The sequence below is a fragment of the Schistosoma haematobium genome, chromosome ZW (assembly GCF_000699445.3).
Source record: "Schistosoma haematobium chromosome ZW, whole genome shotgun sequence".
Taxonomy (NCBI): Eukaryota; Metazoa; Platyhelminthes; class Trematoda; order Strigeidida; family Schistosomatidae; genus Schistosoma; species Schistosoma haematobium.
In genome coordinates this window covers 74679475-74704122 of record NC_067195.1, presented here as the reverse complement: position 1 = coordinate 74704122, position 24648 = coordinate 74679475, and the positions used below count along the sequence as shown (strand labels likewise).

At 40.3% G+C, this 24648-nt stretch overlaps 1 protein-coding gene across 2 annotated transcripts in view; it reads right to left on the bottom strand.

Moving 5' to 3' along the window:
* SCYL3 (Protein-associating with the carboxyl-terminal domain of ezrin) overlaps positions 1 to 24648 on the bottom strand; it is a 57740-nt gene that overhangs the window by 31408 nt on the left and 1684 nt on the right. For both annotated transcript variants that reach the window (XM_051212291.1, XM_051212292.1), the window contains 2 exons: positions 22167 to 22306; positions 20124 to 20314 (listed from right to left, as the gene is read on the bottom strand). In XM_051212291.1, coding sequence (XP_051072463.1) covers positions 20124 to 20314; positions 22167 to 22306 — 331 coding nt within the window. The remainder of the gene's footprint in view (positions 1 to 20123; positions 20315 to 22166; positions 22307 to 24648) is intronic.

Here is a 24648-nt window from a genome sequence, read left to right as displayed (position 1 = left end):
CCATCACGAATCAATCACACGCCAACAAATCAGAAACACACAATCAACAATACATTCACGTCAAACACCACACACAACACAATCACTAATCCACACTCCAGCATTCCGAACATCAATCATTCAACAACAAACAACACCTATAGCTGGAACTTAAACCCGATACGCATGTCACGCTCGGGAGCTATATCCCAGCACTCCATATAGCATATTGTGAATCGATACAACATTGTCCACGAACAACAATGAATCGAACACATATGCACAAATCAATGCATTAAACACAAAACCAAGAGCACATCCAACCATCACGAATCAATCACACGCCAACAAATCAGAAACACACAATCAACAATACATTCACGTCAAACACCACACACAACACAATCACTAATCCACACTCCAGCATTCCGAACATCAATCATTCAACAACAAACAACACCTATAGCTGGAACTTAAACCCGATACGCATGTCACGCTCGGGAGCTATATCCCAGCACTCCATATAGCATATTGTGAATCGATACAACATTGTCCACGAACAACAATGAATCGAACACATATGCACAAATCAATGCATTAAACACAAAACCAAGAGCACATCCAACCATCACGAATCAATCACACGCCAACAAATCAGAAACACACAATCAACAATACATTCACGTCAAACACCACACACAACACAATCACTAATCCACACTCCAGCATTCCGAACATCAATCATTCAACAACAAACAACACCTATAGCTGGAACTTAAACCCGATACGCATGTCACGCTCGGGAGCTATATCCCAGCACTCCATATAGCATATTGTGAATCGATACAACATTGTCCACGAACAACAATGAATCGAACACATATGCACAAATCAATGCATTAAACACAAAACCAAGAGCACATCCAACCATCACGAATCAATCACACGCCAACAAATCAGAAACACACAATCAACAATACATTCACGTCAAACACCACACACAACACAATCACTAATCCACACTCCAGCATTCCGAACATCAATCATTCAACAACAAACAACACCTATAGCTGGAACTTAAACCCGATACGCATGTCACGCTCGGGAGCTATATCCCAGCACTCCATATAGCATATTGTGAATCGATACAACATTGTCCACGAACAACAATGAATCGAACACATATGCACAAATCAATGCATTAAACACAAAACCAAGAGCACATCCAACCATCACGAATCAATCACACGCCAACAAATCAGAAACACACAATCAACAATACATTCACGTCAAACACCACACACAACACAATCACTAATCCACACTCCAGCATTCCGAACATCAATCATTCAACAACAAACAACACCTATAGCTGGAACTTAAACCCGATACGCATGTCACGCTCGGGAGCTATATCCCAGCACTCCATATAGCATATTGTGAATCGATACAACATTGTCCACGAACAACAATGAATCGAACACATATGCACAAATCAATGCATTAAACACAAAACCAAGAGCACATCCAACCATCACGAATCAATCACACGCCAACAAATCAGAAACACACAATCAACAATACATTCACGTCAAACACCACACACAACACAATCACTAATCCACACTCCAGCATTCCGAACATCAATCATTCAACAACAAACAACACCTATAGCTGGAACTTAAACCCGATACGCATGTCACGCTCGGGAGCTATATCCCAGCACTCCATATAGCATATTGTGAATCGATACAACATTGTCCACGAACAACAATGAATCGAACACATATGCACAAATCAATGCATTAAACACAAAACCAAGAGCACATCCAACCATCACGAATCAATCACACGCCAACAAATCAGAAACACACAATCAACAATACATTCACGTCAAACACCACACACAACACAATCACTAATCCACACTCCAGCATTCCGAACATCAATCATTCAACAACAAACAACACCTATAGCTGGAACTTAAACCCGATACGCATGTCACGCTCGGGAGCTATATCCCAGCACTCCATATAGCATATTGTGAATCGATACAACATTGTCCACGAACAACAATGAATCGAACACATATGCACAAATCAATGCATTAAACACAAAACCAAGAGCACATCCAACCATCACGAATCAATCACACGCCAACAAATCAGAAACACACAATCAACAATACATTCACGTCAAACACCACACACAACACAATCACTAATCCACACTCCAGCATTCCGAACATCAATCATTCAACAACAAACAACACCTATAGCTGGAACTTAAACCCGATACGCATGTCACGCTCGGGAGCTATATCCCAGCACTCCATATAGCATATTGTGAATCGATACAACATTGTCCACGAACAACAATGAATCGAACACATATGCACAAATCAATGCATTAAACACAAAACCAAGAGCACATCCAACCATCACGAATCAATCACACGCCAACAAATCAGAAACACACAATCAACAATACATTCACGTCAAACACCACACACAACACAATCACTAATCCACACTCCAGCATTCCGAACATCAATCATTCAACAACAAACAACACCTATAGCTGGAACTTAAACCCGATACGCATGTCACGCTCGGGAGCTATATCCCAGCACTCCATATAGCATATTGTGAATCGATACAACATTGTCCACGAACAACAATGAATCGAACACATATGCACAAATCAATGCATTAAACACAAAACCAAGAGCACATCCAACCATCACGAATCAATCACACGCCAACAAATCAGAAACACACAATCAACAATACATTCACGTCAAACACCACACACAACACAATCACTAATCCACACTCCAGCATTCCGAACATCAATCATTCAACAACAAACAACACCTATAGCTGGAACTTAAACCCGATACGCATGTCACGCTCGGGAGCTATATCCCAGCACTCCATATAGCATATTGTGAATCGATACAACATTGTCCACGAACAACAATGAATCGAACACATATGCACAAATCAATGCATTAAACACAAAACCAAGAGCACATCCAACCATCACGAATCAATCACACGCCAACAAATCAGAAACACACAATCAACAATACATTCACGTCAAACACCACACACAACACAATCACTAATCCACACTCCAGCATTCCGAACATCAATCATTCAACAACAAACAACACCTATAGCTGGAACTTAAACCCGATACGCATGTCACGCTCGGGAGCTATATCCCAGCACTCCATATAGCATATTGTGAATCGATACAACATTGTCCACGAACAACAATGAATCGAACACATATGCACAAATCAATGCATTAAACACAAAACCAAGAGCACATCCAACCATCACGAATCAATCACACGCCAACAAATCAGAAACACACAATCAACAATACATTCACGTCAAACACCACACACAACACAATCACTAATCCACACTCCAGCATTCCGAACATCAATCATTCAACAACAAACAACACCTATAGCTGGAACTTAAACCCGATACGCATGTCACGCTCGGGAGCTATATCCCAGCACTCCATATAGCATATTGTGAATCGATACAACATTGTCCACGAACAACAATGAATCGAACACATATGCACAAATCAATGCATTAAACACAAAACCAAGAGCACATCCAACCATCACGAATCAATCACACGCCAACAAATCAGAAACACACAATCAACAATACATTCACGTCAAACACCACACACAACACAATCACTAATCCACACTCCAGCATTCCGAACATCAATCATTCAACAACAAACAACACCTATAGCTGGAACTTAAACCCGATACGCATGTCACGCTCGGGAGCTATATCCCAGCACTCCATATAGCATATTGTGAATCGATACAACATTGTCCACGAACAACAATGAATCGAACACATATGCACAAATCAATGCATTAAACACAAAACCAAGAGCACATCCAACCATCACGAATCAATCACACGCCAACAAATCAGAAACACACAATCAACAATACATTCACGTCAAACACCACACACAACACAATCACTAATCCACACTCCAGCATTCCGAACATCAATCATTCAACAACAAACAACACCTATAGCTGGAACTTAAACCCGATACGCATGTCACGCTCGGGAGCTATATCCCAGCACTCCATATAGCATATTGTGAATCGATACAACATTGTCCACGAACAACAATGAATCGAACACATATGCACAAATCAATGCATTAAACACAAAACCAAGAGCACATCCAACCATCACGAATCAATCACACGCCAACAAATCAGAAACACACAATCAACAATACATTCACGTCAAACACCACACACAACACAATCACTAATCCACACTCCAGCATTCCGAACATCAATCATTCAACAACAAACAACACCTATAGCTGGAACTTAAACCCGATACGCATGTCACGCTCGGGAGCTATATCCCAGCACTCCATATAGCATATTGTGAATCGATACAACATTGTCCACGAACAACAATGAATCGAACACATATGCACAAATCAATGCATTAAACACAAAACCAAGAGCACATCCAACCATCACGAATCAATCACACGCCAACAAATCAGAAACACACAATCAACAATACATTCACGTCAAACACCACACACAACACAATCACTAATCCACACTCCAGCATTCCGAACATCAATCATTCAACAACAAACAACACCTATAGCTGGAACTTAAACCCGATACGCATGTCACGCTCGGGAGCTATATCCCAGCACTCCATATAGCATATTGTGAATCGATACAACATTGTCCACGAACAACAATGAATCGAACACATATGCACAAATCAATGCATTAAACACAAAACCAAGAGCACATCCAACCATCACGAATCAATCACACGCCAACAAATCAGAAACACACAATCAACAATACATTCACGTCAAACACCACACACAACACAATCACTAATCCACACTCCAGCATTCCGAACATCAATCATTCAACAACAAACAACACCTATAGCTGGAACTTAAACCCGATACGCATGTCACGCTCGGGAGCTATATCCCAGCACTCCATATAGCATATTGTGAATCGATACAACATTGTCCACGAACAACAATGAATCGAACACATATGCACAAATCAATGCATTAAACACAAAACCAAGAGCACATCCAACCATCACGAATCAATCACACGCCAACAAATCAGAAACACACAATCAACAATACATTCACGTCAAACACCACACACAACACAATCACTAATCCACACTCCAGCATTCCGAACATCAATCATTCAACAACAAACAACACCTATAGCTGGAACTTAAACCCGATACGCATGTCACGCTCGGGAGCTATATCCCAGCACTCCATATAGCATATTGTGAATCGATACAACATTGTCCACGAACAACAATGAATCGAACACATATGCACAAATCAATGCATTAAACACAAAACCAAGAGCACATCCAACCATCACGAATCAATCACACGCCAACAAATCAGAAACACACAATCAACAATACATTCACGTCAAACACCACACACAACACAATCACTAATCCACACTCCAGCATTCCGAACATCAATCATTCAACAACAAACAACACCTATAGCTGGAACTTAAACCCGATACGCATGTCACGCTCGGGAGCTATATCCCAGCACTCCATATAGCATATTGTGAATCGATACAACATTGTCCACGAACAACAATGAATCGAACACATATGCACAAATCAATGCATTAAACACAAAACCAAGAGCACATCCAACCATCACGAATCAATCACACGCCAACAAATCAGAAACACACAATCAACAATACATTCACGTCAAACACCACACACAACACAATCACTAATCCACACTCCAGCATTCCGAACATCAATCATTCAACAACAAACAACACCTATAGCTGGAACTTAAACCCGATACGCATGTCACGCTCGGGAGCTATATCCCAGCACTCCATATAGCATATTGTGAATCGATACAACATTGTCCACGAACAACAATGAATCGAACACATATGCACAAATCAATGCATTAAACACAAAACCAAGAGCACATCCAACCATCACGAATCAATCACACGCCAACAAATCAGAAACACACAATCAACAATACATTCACGTCAAACACCACACACAACACAATCACTAATCCACACTCCAGCATTCCGAACATCAATCATTCAACAACAAACAACACCTATAGCTGGAACTTAAACCCGATACGCATGTCACGCTCGGGAGCTATATCCCAGCACTCCATATAGCATATTGTGAATCGATACAACATTGTCCACGAACAACAATGAATCGAACACATATGCACAAATCAATGCATTAAACACAAAACCAAGAGCACATCCAACCATCACGAATCAATCACACGCCAACAAATCAGAAACACACAATCAACAATACATTCACGTCAAACACCACACACAACACAATCACTAATCCACACTCCAGCATTCCGAACATCAATCATTCAACAACAAACAACACCTATAGCTGGAACTTAAACCCGATACGCATGTCACGCTCGGGAGCTATATCCCAGCACTCCATATAGCATATTGTGAATCGATACAACATTGTCCACGAACAACAATGAATCGAACACATATGCACAAATCAATGCATTAAACACAAAACCAAGAGCACATCCAACCATCACGAATCAATCACACGCCAACAAATCAGAAACACACAATCAACAATACATTCACGTCAAACACCACACACAACACAATCACTAATCCACACTCCAGCATTCCGAACATCAATCATTCAACAACAAACAACACCTATAGCTGGAACTTAAACCCGATACGCATGTCACGCTCGGGAGCTATATCCCAGCACTCCATATAGCATATTGTGAATCGATACAACATTGTCCACGAACAACAATGAATCGAACACATATGCACAAATCAATGCATTAAACACAAAACCAAGAGCACATCCAACCATCACGAATCAATCACACGCCAACAAATCAGAAACACACAATCAACAATACATTCACGTCAAACACCACACACAACACAATCACTAATCCACACTCCAGCATTCCGAACATCAATCATTCAACAACAAACAACACCTATAGCTGGAACTTAAACCCGATACGCATGTCACGCTCGGGAGCTATATCCCAGCACTCCATATAGCATATTGTGAATCGATACAACATTGTCCACGAACAACAATGAATCGAACACATATGCACAAATCAATGCATTAAACACAAAACCAAGAGCACATCCAACCATCACGAATCAATCACACGCCAACAAATCAGAAACACACAATCAACAATACATTCACGTCAAACACCACACACAACACAATCACTAATCCACACTCCAGCATTCCGAACATCAATCATTCAACAACAAACAACACCTATAGCTGGAACTTAAACCCGATACGCATGTCACGCTCGGGAGCTATATCCCAGCACTCCATATAGCATATTGTGAATCGATACAACATTGTCCACGAACAACAATGAATCGAACACATATGCACAAATCAATGCATTAAACACAAAACCAAGAGCACATCCAACCATCACGAATCAATCACACGCCAACAAATCAGAAACACACAATCAACAATACATTCACGTCAAACACCACACACAACACAATCACTAATCCACACTCCAGCATTCCGAACATCAATCATTCAACAACAAACAACACCTATAGCTGGAACTTAAACCCGATACGCATGTCACGCTCGGGAGCTATATCCCAGCACTCCATATAGCATATTGTGAATCGATACAACATTGTCCACGAACAACAATGAATCGAACACATATGCACAAATCAATGCATTAAACACAAAACCAAGAGCACATCCAACCATCACGAATCAATCACACGCCAACAAATCAGAAACACACAATCAACAATACATTCACGTCAAACACCACACACAACACAATCACTAATCCACACTCCAGCATTCCGAACATCAATCATTCAACAACAAACAACACCTATAGCTGGAACTTAAACCCGATACGCATGTCACGCTCGGGAGCTATATCCCAGCACTCCATATAGCATATTGTGAATCGATACAACATTGTCCACGAACAACAATGAATCGAACACATATGCACAAATCAATGCATTAAACACAAAACCAAGAGCACATCCAACCATCACGAATCAATCACACGCCAACAAATCAGAAACACACAATCAACAATACATTCACGTCAAACACCACACACAACACAATCACTAATCCACACTCCAGCATTCCGAACATCAATCATTCAACAACAAACAACACCTATAGCTGGAACTTAAACCCGATACGCATGTCACGCTCGGGAGCTATATCCCAGCACTCCATATAGCATATTGTGAATCGATACAACATTGTCCACGAACAACAATGAATCGAACACATATGCACAAATCAATGCATTAAACACAAAACCAAGAGCACATCCAACCATCACGAATCAATCACACGCCAACAAATCAGAAACACACAATCAACAATACATTCACGTCAAACACCACACACAACACAATCACTAATCCACACTCCAGCATTCCGAACATCAATCATTCAACAACAAACAACACCTATAGCTGGAACTTAAACCCGATACGCATGTCACGCTCGGGAGCTATATCCCAGCACTCCATATAGCATATTGTGAATCGATACAACATTGTCCACGAACAACAATGAATCGAACACATATGCACAAATCAATGCATTAAACACAAAACCAAGAGCACATCCAACCATCACGAATCAATCACACGCCAACAAATCAGAAACACACAATCAACAATACATTCACGTCAAACACCACACACAACACAATCACTAATCCACACTCCAGCATTCCGAACATCAATCATTCAACAACAAACAACACCTATAGCTGGAACTTAAACCCGATACGCATGTCACGCTCGGGAGCTATATCCCAGCACTCCATATAGCATATTGTGAATCGATACAACATTGTCCACGAACAACAATGAATCGAACACATATGCACAAATCAATGCATTAAACACAAAACCAAGAGCACATCCAACCATCACGAATCAATCACACGCCAACAAATCAGAAACACACAATCAACAATACATTCACGTCAAACACCACACACAACACAATCACTAATCCACACTCCAGCATTCCGAACATCAATCATTCAACAACAAACAACACCTATAGCTGGAACTTAAACCCGATACGCATGTCACGCTCGGGAGCTATATCCCAGCACTCCATATAGCATATTGTGAATCGATACAACATTGTCCACGAACAACAATGAATCGAACACATATGCACAAATCAATGCATTAAACACAAAACCAAGAGCACATCCAACCATCACGAATCAATCACACGCCAACAAATCAGAAACACACAATCAACAATACATTCACGTCAAACACCACACACAACACAATCACTAATCCACACTCCAGCATTCCGAACATCAATCATTCAACAACAAACAACACCTATAGCTGGAACTTAAACCCGATACGCATGTCACGCTCGGGAGCTATATCCCAGCACTCCATATAGCATATTGTGAATCGATACAACATTGTCCACGAACAACAATGAATCGAACACATATGCACAAATCAATGCATTAAACACAAAACCAAGAGCACATCCAACCATCACGAATCAATCACACGCCAACAAATCAGAAACACACAATCAACAATACATTCACGTCAAACACCACACACAACACAATCACTAATCCACACTCCAGCATTCCGAACATCAATCATTCAACAACAAACAACACCTATAGCTGGAACTTAAACCCGATACGCATGTCACGCTCGGGAGCTATATCCCAGCACTCCATATAGCATATTGTGAATCGATACAACATTGTCCACGAACAACAATGAATCGAACACATATGCACAAATCAATGCATTAAACACAAAACCAAGAGCACATCCAACCATCACGAATCAATCACACGCCAACAAATCAGAAACACACAATCAACAATACATTCACGTCAAACACCACACACAACACAATCACTAATCCACACTCCAGCATTCCGAACATCAATCATTCAACAACAAACAACACCTATAGCTGGAACTTAAACCCGATACGCATGTCACGCTCGGGAGCTATATCCCAGCACTCCATATAGCATATTGTGAATCGATACAACATTGTCCACGAACAACAATGAATCGAACACATATGCACAAATCAATGCATTAAACACAAAACCAAGAGCACATCCAACCATCACGAATCAATCACACGCCAACAAATCAGAAACACACAATCAACAATACATTCACGTCAAACACCACACACAACACAATCACTAATCCACACTCCAGCATTCCGAACATCAATCATTCAACAACAAACAACACCTATAGCTGGAACTTAAACCCGATACGCATGTCACGCTCGGGAGCTATATCCCAGCACTCCATATAGCATATTGTGAATCGATACAACATTGTCCACGAACAACAATGAATCGAACACATATGCACAAATCAATGCATTAAACACAAAACCAAGAGCACATCCAACCATCACGAATCAATCACACGCCAACAAATCAGAAACACACAATCAACAATACATTCACGTCAAACACCACACACAACACAATCACTAATCCACACTCCAGCATTCCGAACATCAATCATTCAACAACAAACAACACCTATAGCTGGAACTTAAACCCGATACGCATGTCACGCTCGGGAGCTATATCCCAGCACTCCATATAGCATATTGTGAATCGATACAACATTGTCCACGAACAACAATGAATCGAACACATATGCACAAATCAATGCATTAAACACAAAACCAAGAGCACATCCAACCATCACGAATCAATCACACGCCAACAAATCAGAAACACACAATCAACAATACATTCACGTCAAACACCACACACAACACAATCACTAATCCACACTCCAGCATTCCGAACATCAATCATTCAACAACAAACAACACCTATAGCTGGAACTTAAACCCGATACGCATGTCACGCTCGGGAGCTATATCCCAGCACTCCATATAGCATATTGTGAATCGATACAACATTGTCCACGAACAACAATGAATCGAACACATATGCACAAATCAATGCATTAAACACAAAACCAAGAGCACATCCAACCATCACGAATCAATCACACGCCAACAAATCAGAAACACACAATCAACAATACATTCACGTCAAACACCACACACAACACAATCACTAATCCACACTCCAGCATTCCGAACATCAATCATTCAACAACAAACAACACCTATAGCTGGAACTTAAACCCGATACGCATGTCACGCTCGGGAGCTATATCCCAGCACTCCATATAGCATATTGTGAATCGATACAACATTGTCCACGAACAACAATGAATCGAACACATATGCACAAATCAATGCATTAAACACAAAACCAAGAGCACATCCAACCATCACGAATCAATCACACGCCAACAAATCAGAAACACACAATCAACAATACATTCACGTCAAACACCACACACAACACAATCACTAATCCACACTCCAGCATTCCGAACATCAATCATTCAACAACAAACAACACCTATAGCTGGAACTTAAACCCGATACGCATGTCACGCTCGGGAGCTATATCCCAGCACTCCATATAGCATATTGTGAATCGATACAACATTGTCCACGAACAACAATGAATCGAACACATATGCACAAATCAATGCATTAAACACAAAACCAAGAGCACATCCAACCATCACGAATCAATCACACGCCAACAAATCAGAAACACACAATCAACAATACATTCACGTCAAACACCACACACAACACAATCACTAATCCACACTCCAGCATTCCGAACATCAATCATTCAACAACAAACAACACCTATAGCTGGAACTTAAACCCGATACGCATGTCACGCTCGGGAGCTATATCCCAGCACTCCATATAGCATATTGTGAATCGATACAACATTGTCCACGAACAACAATGAATCGAACACATATGCACAAATCAATGCATTAAACACAAAACCAAGAGCACATCCAACCATCACGAATCAATCACACGCCAACAAATCAGAAACACACAATCAACAATACATTCACGTCAAACACCACACACAACACAATCACTAATCCACACTCCAGCATTCCGAACATCAATCATTCAACAACAAACAACACCTATAGCTGGAACTTAAACCCGATACGCATGTCACGCTCGGGAGCTATATCCCAGCACTCCATATAGCATATTGTGAATCGATACAACATTGTCCACGAACAACAATGAATCGAACACATATGCACAAATCAATGCATTAAACACAAAACCAAGAGCACATCCAACCATCACGAATCAATCACACGCCAACAAATCAGAAACACACAATCAACAATACATTCACGTCAAACACCACACACAACACAATCACTAATCCACACTCCAGCATTCCGAACATCAATCATTCAACAACAAACAACACCTATAGCTGGAACTTAAACCCGATACGCATGTCACGCTCGGGAGCTATATCCCAGCACTCCATATAGCATATTGTGAATCGATACAACATTGTCCACGAACAACAATGAATCGAACACATATGCACAAATCAATGCATTAAACACAAAACCAAGAGCACATCCAACCATCACGAATCAATCACACGCCAACAAATCAGAAACACACAATCAACAATACATTCACGTCAAACACCACACACAACACAATCACTAATCCACACTCCAGCATTCCGAACATCAATCATTCAACAACAAACAACACCTATAGCTGGAACTTAAACCCGATACGCATGTCACGCTCGGGAGCTATATCCCAGCACTCCATATAGCATATTGTGAATCGATACAACATTGTCCACGAACAACAATGAATCGAACACATATGCACAAATCAATGCATTAAACACAAAACCAAGAGCACATCCAACCATCACGAATCAATCACACGCCAACAAATCAGAAACACACAATCAACAATACATTCACGTCAAACACCACACACAACACAATCACTAATCCACACTCCAGCATTCCGAACATCAATCATTCAACAACAAACAACACCTATAGCTGGAACTTAAACCCGATACGCATGTCACGCTCGGGAGCTATATCCCAGCACTCCATATAGCATATTGTGAATCGATACAACATTGTCCACGAACAACAATGAATCGAACACATATGCACAAATCAATGCATTAAACACAAAACCAAGAGCACATCCAACCATCACGAATCAATCACACGCCAACAAATCAGAAACACACAATCAACAATACATTCACGTCAAACACCACACACAACACAATCACTAATCCACACTCCAGCATTCCGAACATCAATCATTCAACAACAAACAACACCTATAGCTGGAACTTAAACCCGATACGCATGTCACGCTCGGGAGCTATATCCCAGCACTCCATATAGCATATTGTGAATCGATACAACATTGTCCACGAACAACAATGAATCGAACACATATGCACAAATCAATGCATTAAACACAAAACCAAGAGCACATCCAACCATCACGAATCAATCACACGCCAACAAATCAGAAACACACAATCAACAATACATTCACGTCAAACACCACACACAACACAATCACTAATCCACACTCCAGCATTCCGAACATCAATCATTCAACAACAAACAACACCTATAGCTGGAACTTAAACCCGATACGCATGTCACGCTCGGGAGCTATATCCCAGCACTCCATATAGCATATTGTGAATCGATACAACATTGTCCACGAACAACAATGAATCGAACACATATGCACAAATCAATGCATTAAACACAAAACCAAGAGCACATCCAACCATCACGAATCAATCACACGCCAACAAATCAGAAACACACAATCAACAATACATTCACGTCAAACACCACACACAACACAATCACTAATCCACACTCCAGCATTCCGAACATCAATCATTCAACAACAAACAACACCTATAGCTGGAACTTAAACCCGATACGCATGTCACGCTCGGGAGCTATATCCCAGCACTCCATATAGCATATTGTGAATCGATACAACATTGTCCACGAACAACAATGAATCGAACACATATGCACAAATCAATGCATTAAACACAAAACCAAGAGCACATCCAACCATCACGAATCAATCACACGCCAACAAATCAGAAACACACAATCAACAATACATTCACGTCAAACACCACACACAACACAATCACTAATCCACACTCCAGCATTCCGAACATCAATCATTCAACAACAAACAACACCTATAGCTGGAACTTAAACCCGATACGCATGTCACGCTCGGGAGCTATATCCCAGCACTCCATATAGCATATTGTGAATCGATACAACATTGTCCACGAACAACAATGAATCGAACACATATGCACAAATCAATGCATTAAACACAAAACCAAGAGCACATCCAACCATCACGAATCAATCACACGCCAACAAATCAGAAACACACAATCAACAATACATTCACGTCAAACACCACACACAACACAATCACTAATCCACACTCCAGCATTCCGAACATCAATCATTCAACAACAAACAACACCTATAGCTGGAACTTAAACCCGATACGCATGTCACGCTCGGGAGCTATATCCCAGCACTCCATATAGCATATTGTGAATCGATACAACATTGTCCACGAACAACAATGAATCGAACACATATGCACAAATCAATGCATTAAACACAAAACCAAGAGCACATCCAACCATCACGAATCAATCACACGCCAACAAATCAGAAACACACAATCAACAATACATTCACGTCAAACACCACACACAACACAATCACTAATCCACACTCCAGCATTCCGAACATCAATCATTCAACAACAAACAACACCTATAGCTGGAACTTAAACCCGATACGCATGTCACGCTCGGGAGCTATATCCCAGCACTCCATATAGCATATTGTGAATCGATACAACATTGTCCACGAACAACAATGAATCGAACACATATGCACAAATCAATGCATTAAACACAAAACCAAGAGCACATCCAACCATCACGAATCAATCACACGCCAACAAATCAGAAACACACAATCAACAATACATTCACGTCAAACACCACACACAACACAATCACTAATCCACACTCCAGCATTCCGAACATCAATCATTCAACAACAAACAACACCTATAGCTGGAACTTAAACCCGATACGCATGTCACGCTCGGGAGCTATATCCCAGCACTCCATATAGCATATTGTGAATCGATACAACATTGTCCACGAACAACAATGAATCGAACACATATGCACAAATCAATGCATTAAACACAAAACCAAGAGCACATCCAACCATCACGAATCAATCACACGCCAACAAATCAGAAACACACAATCAACAATACATTCACGTCAAACACCACACACAACACAATCACTAATCCACACTCCAGCATTCCGAACATCAATCATTCAACAACAAACAACACCTATAGCTGGAACTTAAACCCGATACGCATGTCACGCTCGGGAGCTATATCCCAGCACTCCATATAGCATATTGTGAATCGATACAACATTGTCCACGAACAACAATGAATCGAACACATATGCACAAATCAATGCATTAAACACAAAACCAAGAGCACATCCAACCATCACGAATCAATCACACGCCAACAAATCAGAAACACACAATCAACAATACATTCACGTCAAACACCACACACAACACAATCACTAATCCACACTCCAGCATTCCGAACATCAATCATTCAACAACAAACAACACCTATAGCTGGAACTTAAACCCGATACGCATGTCACGCTCGGGAGCTATATCCCAGCACTCCATATAGCATATTGTGAATCGATACAACATTGTCCACGAACAACAATGAATCGAACACATATGCACAAATCAATGCATTAAACACAAAACCAAGAGCACATCCAACCATCACGAATCAATCACACGCCAACAAATCAGAAACACACAATCAACAATACATTCACGTCAAACACCACACACAACACAATCACTAATCCACACTCCAGCATTCCGAACATCAATCATTCAACAACAAACAACACCTATAGCTGGAACTTAAACCCGATACGCATGTCACGCTCGGGAGCTATATCCCAGCACTCCATATAGCATATTGTGAATCGATACAACATTGTCCACGAACAACAATGAATCGAACACATATGCACAAATCAATGCATTAAACACAAAACCAAGAGCACATCCAACCATCACGAATCAATCACACGCCAACAAATCAGAAACACACAATCAACAATACATTCACGTCAAACACCACACACAACACAATCACTAATCCACACTCCAGCATTCCGAACATCAATCATTCAACAACAAACAACACCTATAGCTGGAACTTAAACCCGATACGCATGTCACGCTCGGGAGCTATATCCCAGCACTCCATATAGCATATTGTGAATCGATACAACATTGTCCACGAACAACAATGAATCGAACACATATGCACAAATCAATGCATTAAACACAAAACCAAGAGCACATCCAACCATCACGAATCAATCACACGCCAACAAATCAGAAACACACAATCAACAATACATTCACGTCAAACACCACACACAACACAATCACTAATCCACACTCCAGCATTCCGAACATCAATCATTCAACAACAAACAACACCTATAGCTGGAACTTAAACCCGATACGCATGTCACGCTCGGGAGCTATATCCCAGCACTCCATATAGCATATTGTGAATCGATACAACATTGTCCACGAACAACAATGAATCGAACACATATGCACAAATCAATGCATTAAACACAAAACCAAGAGCACATCCAACCATCACGAATCAATCACACGCCAACAAATCAGAAACACACAATCAACAATACATTCACGTCAAACACCACACACAACACAATCACTAATCCACACTCCAGCATTCCGAACATCAATCATTCAACAACAAACAACACCTATAGCTGGAACTTAAACCCGATACGCATGTCACGCTCGGGAGCTATATCCCAGCACTCCATATAGCATATTGTGAATCGATACAACATTGTCCACGAACAACAATGAATCGAACACATATGCACAAATCAATGCATTAAACACAAAACCAAGAGCACATCCAACCATCACGAATCAATCACACGCCAACAAATCAGAAACACACAATCAACAATACATTCACGTCAAACACCACACACAACACAATCACTAATCCACACTCCAGCATTCCGAACATCAATCATTCAACAACAAACAACACCTATAGCTGGAACTTAAACCCGATACGCATGTCACGCTCGGGAGCTATATCCCAGCACTCCATATAGCATATTGTGAATCGATACAACATTGTCCACGAACAACAATGAATCGAACACATATGCACAAATCAATGCATTAAACACAAAACCAAGAGCACATCCAACCATCACGAATCAATCACACGCCAACAAATCAGAAACACACAATCAACAATACATTCACGTCAAACACCACACACAACACAATCACTAATCCACACTCCAGCATTCCGAACATCAATCATTCAACAACAAACAACACCTATAGCTGGAACTTAAACCCGATACGCATGTCACGCTCGGGAGCTATATCCCAGCACTCCATATAGCATATTGTGAATCGATACAACATTGTCCACGAACAACAATGAATCGAACACATATGCACAAATCAATGCATTAAACACAAAACCAAGAGCACATCCAACCATCACGAATCAATCACACGCCAACAAATCAGAAACACACAATCAACAATACATTCACGTCAAACACCACACACAACACAATCACTAATCCACACTCCAGCATTCCGAACATCAATCATTCAACAACAAACAACACCTATAGCTGGAACTTAAACCCGATACGCATGTCACGCTCGGGAGCTATATCCCAGCACTCCATATAGCATATTGTGAATCGATACAACATTGTCCACGAACAACAATGAATCGAACACATATGCACAAATCAATGCATTAAACACAAAACCAAGAGCACATCCAACCATCACGAATCAATCACACGCCAACAAATCAGAAACACACAATCAACAATACATTCACGTCAAACACCACACACAACACAATCACTAATCCACACTCCAGCATTCCGAACATCAATCATTCAACAACAAACAACACCTATAGCTGGAACTTAAACCCGATACGCATGTCACGCTCGGGAGCTATATCCCAGCACTCCATATAGCATATTGTGAATCGATACAACATTGTCCACGAACAACAATGAATCGAACACATATGCACAAATCAATGCATTAAACACAAAACCAAGAGCACATCCAACCATCACGAATCAATCACACGCCAACAAATCAGAAACACACAATCAACAATACATTCACGTCAAACACCACACACAACACAATCACTAATCCACACTCCAGCATTCCGAACATCAATCATTCAACAACAAACAACACCTATAGCTGGAACTTAAACCCGATACGCATGTCACGCTCGGGAGCTATATCCCAGCACTCCATATAGCATATTGTGAATCGATACAACATTGTCCACGAACAACAATGAATCGAACACATATGCACAAATCAATGCATTAAACACAAAACCAAGAGCACATCCAACCATCACGAATCAATCACACGCCAACAAATCAGAAACACACAATCAACAATACATTCACGTCAAACACCACACACAACACAATCACTAATCCACACTCCAGCATTCCGAACATCAATCATTCAACAACAAACAACACCTATAGCTGGAACTTAAACCCGATACGCATGTCACGCTCGGGAGCTATATCCCAGCACTCCATATAGCATATTGTGAATCGATACAACATTGTCCACGAACAACAATGAATCGAACACATATGCACAAATCAATGCATTAAACACAAAACCAAGAGCACATCCAACCATCACGAATCAATCACACGCCAACAAATCAGAAACACACAATCAACAATACATTCACGTCAAACACCACACACAACACAATCACTAATCCACACTCCAGCATTCCGAACATCAATCATTCAACAACAAACAACACCTATAGCTGGAACTTAAACCCGATACGCATGTCACGCTCGGGAGCTATATCCCAGCACTCCATATAGCATATTGTGAATCGATACAACATTGTCCACGAACAACAATGAATCGAACACATATGCACAAATCAATGCATTAAACACAAAACCAAGAGCACATCCAACCATCACGAATCAATCACACGCCAACAAATCAGAAACACACAATCAACAATACATTCACGTCAAACACCACACACAACACAATCACTAATCCACACTCCAGCATTCCGAACATCAATCATTCAACAACAAACAACACCTATAGCTGGAACTTAAACCCGATACGCATGTCACGCTCGGGAGCTATATCCCAGCACTCCATATAGCATATTGTGAATCGATACAACATTGTCCACTAACGATAGTGACTCGAACGCATATATGTATAAATTAATGCACTGAGAATAAAATATAGTGTACATCGAAGTATCACTATATATACGTGCTCGTGACTTGGACAATTACCATGATCTTTTGTAATATGTAACACGATTTAGTATTCATTTTGTACGTAATCTATACGAAGTGCAGTATTAATACGCTTGTTTATTGTTAATGAACAAGAATGTGGTCAACCAATAAAGTTTAAATTTGTAAAAGTCAGCATTAAATATACAGGTGATCTTATTAAATTCTTAGTGTTACGACTAACAGTCCACTTAACGAATCATCTACTATTCAATATGCTGCACCATATTATCTTATTTAAGGTGATCACAAATCAAACTGACAATAAAAGCCACATCACTTTCTGGTTACTGACTAATATTATTGAATTATCTATAACTCAGTGACTGAGTTATCGCAAAACGGTGCAACAAAATCCAAAGGATATGGTACAAGGATAAAGAAGACTATGCATAACTGTGTTAGAAATATTATGTTGAAAATTAAACACGAAATGCAAATATACCTACTTGTGGTAATATCACATTTAACAAATCACTATCAGTTAATATTTTTAAATAGCCAGTGAAGTGCTGAAGTAACAAAATACGCGTGTGTCTCTCGTTAACCATAAATTTCTGAACAATTAAAGGATTGACAAACTTCTGAAAATTTCGAAGAGATATGATCAATTTGGATTTGGGTGACTCTTGAAGGTTTTCTAGATTGAAAATCAGACCAAAAACAAATCAAGTTACTTGATAACAAAAAAGTATATTTATCCGTTTATGTAATCACCATCGACAAAAACAAAATAAGAACTCAGTAACTAAATATAATTTTATATATTCTGAAAATAATAATTACAGAATTCACGCCAGTTTACAGGAATGATCAATTTGGTTAAAAGAATTCGTCGCTGCAGCATTTCACTAGATAAACACAGTAGCATATGCTCGACTAACAGAGTATCACATTACCGACTAAAGGAGAAATCTGGTTTTCAAGCCTTCTAAATTATACTTCTTAATGAATAAGATACTCGTAAGTTACTAGTATTTGACCACAGATGCCTTAGAAATATTGCTGGAGTCTGCTGGGATCACCGGGTAAGTAATAGTGAGGTTAGACGCAGGGTATTAGGGAATGATGGTAAGTCAGTTGATGAGGTTGTGAATCTTCATCGACTGAGATGGTTGGGCCACGTGTTACGTATGCCTGAATACCGATTACTACAACGCGAAATGCTGACTAGTGTTGGATATGGTTGGAAGAAAGTTAGTGGCAGCCAAACCAAAACGTGTTATCGGTGCTTGAAGTCACTAACTTCTAGTCTTGCCACGTTGGTAGATGCAGACCATTTGATTGTGTTCCGAATGACTATAGTAACTAGTGGTTGGAAACTCTGGGTGACATGGCTCAGAATCGATCTCAACGGTGTAGGTGTATGTACTCTTTGTCTGTCCTTAAACGGTGAGATTAAAATTACTTTATACCTTCCTTTCTACGAACCAATTCTTTCTCCCTGTATCATAATCTTATATGCGACCTTTTTTCATATATTACTATCCGTGAAGTAACTAATTCTATGAATTTGGTGTTCATCTTGTTGTGCTAATAAGGTATGGCAACTTGGACCGACGCATATATGTGAATCGTCCTACGTTGTAGATGACTGACTGACTGTCCACAAACGACAATGTCAGTCAGTCAGTAACAACGTAGAACTTCGTACGTACGTACATCAGTTCGAGTTGCCACACCACATTAGCACAGAGATACAGTGGTCGATTCAAATCCCGTAGTGGTAGAGGTAATAAGAGTATAAGCAGTAATCGGGAAGATTAGTGTTTGGAGATGTTACGACAATGACTCAAACACATATGCACAAATCAACGCACTAAGCACAAAACACTGGGCACATCTACACAATATACGATCTGGGATATACATTGGGAGCGATTTGCACTATTTTGAAGACTAACGAATGAACATTATTATGGGGAATAAATATTAAAGAGGATCTCCAATTAGGAAACATGCTTTTGGAAAGACAAAAGTGTAACCATTTAAAACATCCATGACCAAGCTGAGTGGAAATGATGGATAATTCCAAACACTACTCAGGATAGCCAGTCCGGATGAAAGTTCATTAAATAATGAAATAACATAAGTCCCCCAATAAACAGCTATTAAGACGGTGATATATTTGTTAGGTATTTATGTGTTGAACGCTGAAGGTCAAAGCAATTAATTGCTGTTTTTAGACTAGTAAATACCATTAGTTGTGTCCGTTAGCGTGCAGGTCTAGAGAAGAGATTTGTCCTAAGGAATTTTGGTGTTTTCCGTGTTGACGCTCGCTTTGGTATTGTGAAGAGTGGGAACATGAGTTGTAGTCACTTATTGTAGGATTATATGTACCATGGGTCAGTATTTGAGTTGCAGTACATTAGTGTTCAAAGGAATTGCAACGAAACTAATTACGAAGTATATGGAACAAAACACCACACGAGGAAAGTAGTTCCCCTATTAAAAATGAGGGTACAAAACTAATAATCAAAATGCAAACACACCTTCGAAAGCGTGGAAAATCTGCGTAAGTAGGGTTTGAGCCGGATAATCAAGAAAGATAGTGTTTTCGAACATTTTTGGTAAAATATTGCGACAAAATAACTCTTCTGATATCCTGTTAAATACTTTTTCTGTAAATGATCTAGGTTCCAAAAAAAGAACGAGAAAGGAGATAATATTAGTTTAGTAGCCAAGTATCGGGTTATGTGTTGAGGGGTAGAGCCAATAATACTACTCGATGTTGGGGACGATATATCCCCAAAACTCATATTTGTAATTTTATCATATCGATAAACTTATCGATTAAATGATTAAATAGCAGTCAATTGATGAACTCATTGATTAATGTTCAAAAAATTCCCATGACAATATCGATTATATATATTTGTATATATACGTTTTAAATCGTGTTCGTGGGCTCGCTCGTTTTCTGGCTGTTTGCAGAATATATTTTCCATACCAAGCTTGGACTTCTCCTTCTAGGTAGCAGGGCTGGAACGCATCAATAGCTAGATTACTGGTCTTTGGTCACTAAGTCTTGTTCTTGTTCGAAGATTAAGTAAACTCGGGAAGCTCTAAACCTAACACTCGATTATGTCCATTAACGTAGTAAGGATTAGATTTGGATCTGAGTCCCGATAGATGAAAGTTGTCACAATTGATTGATCACTGGGTGGTGATCAATGTCATGCTTGTCTAGTCCTTATTAGTGCAGATCGAATGCTATCGATCATGTTGCAATGTGGCCAACAGTCTAGGTGACTCGACACTGCGGGCACTATGTATTGAGATTTAGATGGTGGTTGGAGGTAGTCAACAGGAAACCCTGGACCCGGGTTTCGTGCTACTTGGCACTCGTCAGCAAGGTGTACCTGTAATCTTGAGGGAACTGATGCTCCCTGGCGGATTCGATCTCGTGTCACCCAGCTTCACAGTCAGAGACGTTACCACTGAGCTATCCGAGCCGTGACTAACCTCCTGTAGGACTGAGATGTAATCACAATTGATTGATCACTGGGTGGTGATCAATGTCATGCTTGTCTAGTCCTTATTAGTGCAGATCGAATGCTATCGATCATGTTGCTCAGTGGTAACGTCTCTGACTGTGAAGCTGGGTGACACGAGATCGAATCCGCCAGGGAGCATCAGTTCCCTCAAGATTACAGGTACACCTTGCTGACGAGTGCCAAGTAGCACGAAACCCGGGTCCAGGGTTTCCTGTTGACTACCTCCAACCACCATCTAAATCTCAATACATAGTGCCCGCAGTGTCGAGTCACCTAGACTGTTGGCCACATTGCACCCATTGCAACCCATTATACCAAGAGGTCTTACAATATTATTTGCCACGAATGGGTACCAAAAACCCAAGTAACTCTGTTTAAGGCCTTTATAAAAGGTTTGATTGAAATGATTAAGTTAGATGGTCTGCGCCAGGGTTATCCACATTCAGTATTTTCATTTATTTTATAATTGATATGTTTCAAGGTGTTTATCTTTATTAGAGTAGGATTATTAGGATGTGACTTTAGTTTGGAGACTCTGTTATCATGTTAAATTAAGCAAATAAAAGTCCAGTGTGGTGATGAATATGTTAATGTCATGAAAGGCAAGAATTAGGCGTAACGATCAGGTCCTGACCGACTGGAGTTAGTGACTTAAATACTAATGCCCATCAGCCGCCTACGACATTTTATCATGTTATGCACATAAACATGTAATTTTATTGGATATACAAACATTTCCCTCTGCTTTGTGGTCTTTTTCTTAATTTCAAATCATTCAGGAGCTTAAGTCAGCAATTCGCTCTCGTGAGCAGCCACTTCGTACCAATGCGTTGATCAATCACTCAGCTTTATCACGATCAGGGTTTCATAAAAAAAAAGAAACATGAGACCCTGTTTTATAACAGCTGACTGAATACCAGATTTTGTAGAAGCTTTGAACGACACTAAAAATGTTATTATCTTCCGAATACACAATTGATGATTGGTTTCTATGAACTTTGAGTTCAACCGTGAAGAGTGGATTCGTCAAGTGCAATGTCATCCAATGACCCGAACTATTGACCATGGTAATCGCACGAACACCAGCTAAACAGTCCGCAACTGCCAACAAGACTAAGGCACTCAAATACCCTGGTACAGCCGAGGGTGGAGAAAGTCCGTTCGCCGTCTCGAAATGCTCTCACATGACCACGTGTATACAGCCACTGCCAGGAAGTCCTACTCACTGCTTTCTCGTGGTAGGAGTGTTGTTCACCAAATTGAGAGGACGAAAAGCGGATGACCAGCGCTTTAACAGGGTTGGTGGACACGGAGGATCCACCTAGAGGAGTAGGAAAACCTTGATTCCAAACCAATAGTGTACATGGGTCCCAAAATCCCGAGAGAACAAATGGCGTATGAACGAAATGTTGGTCATCGGTTACTATTGGACTGCATCTTCTGACGTTGCTCCACTGCTTTGTGGATCAGACCTCTA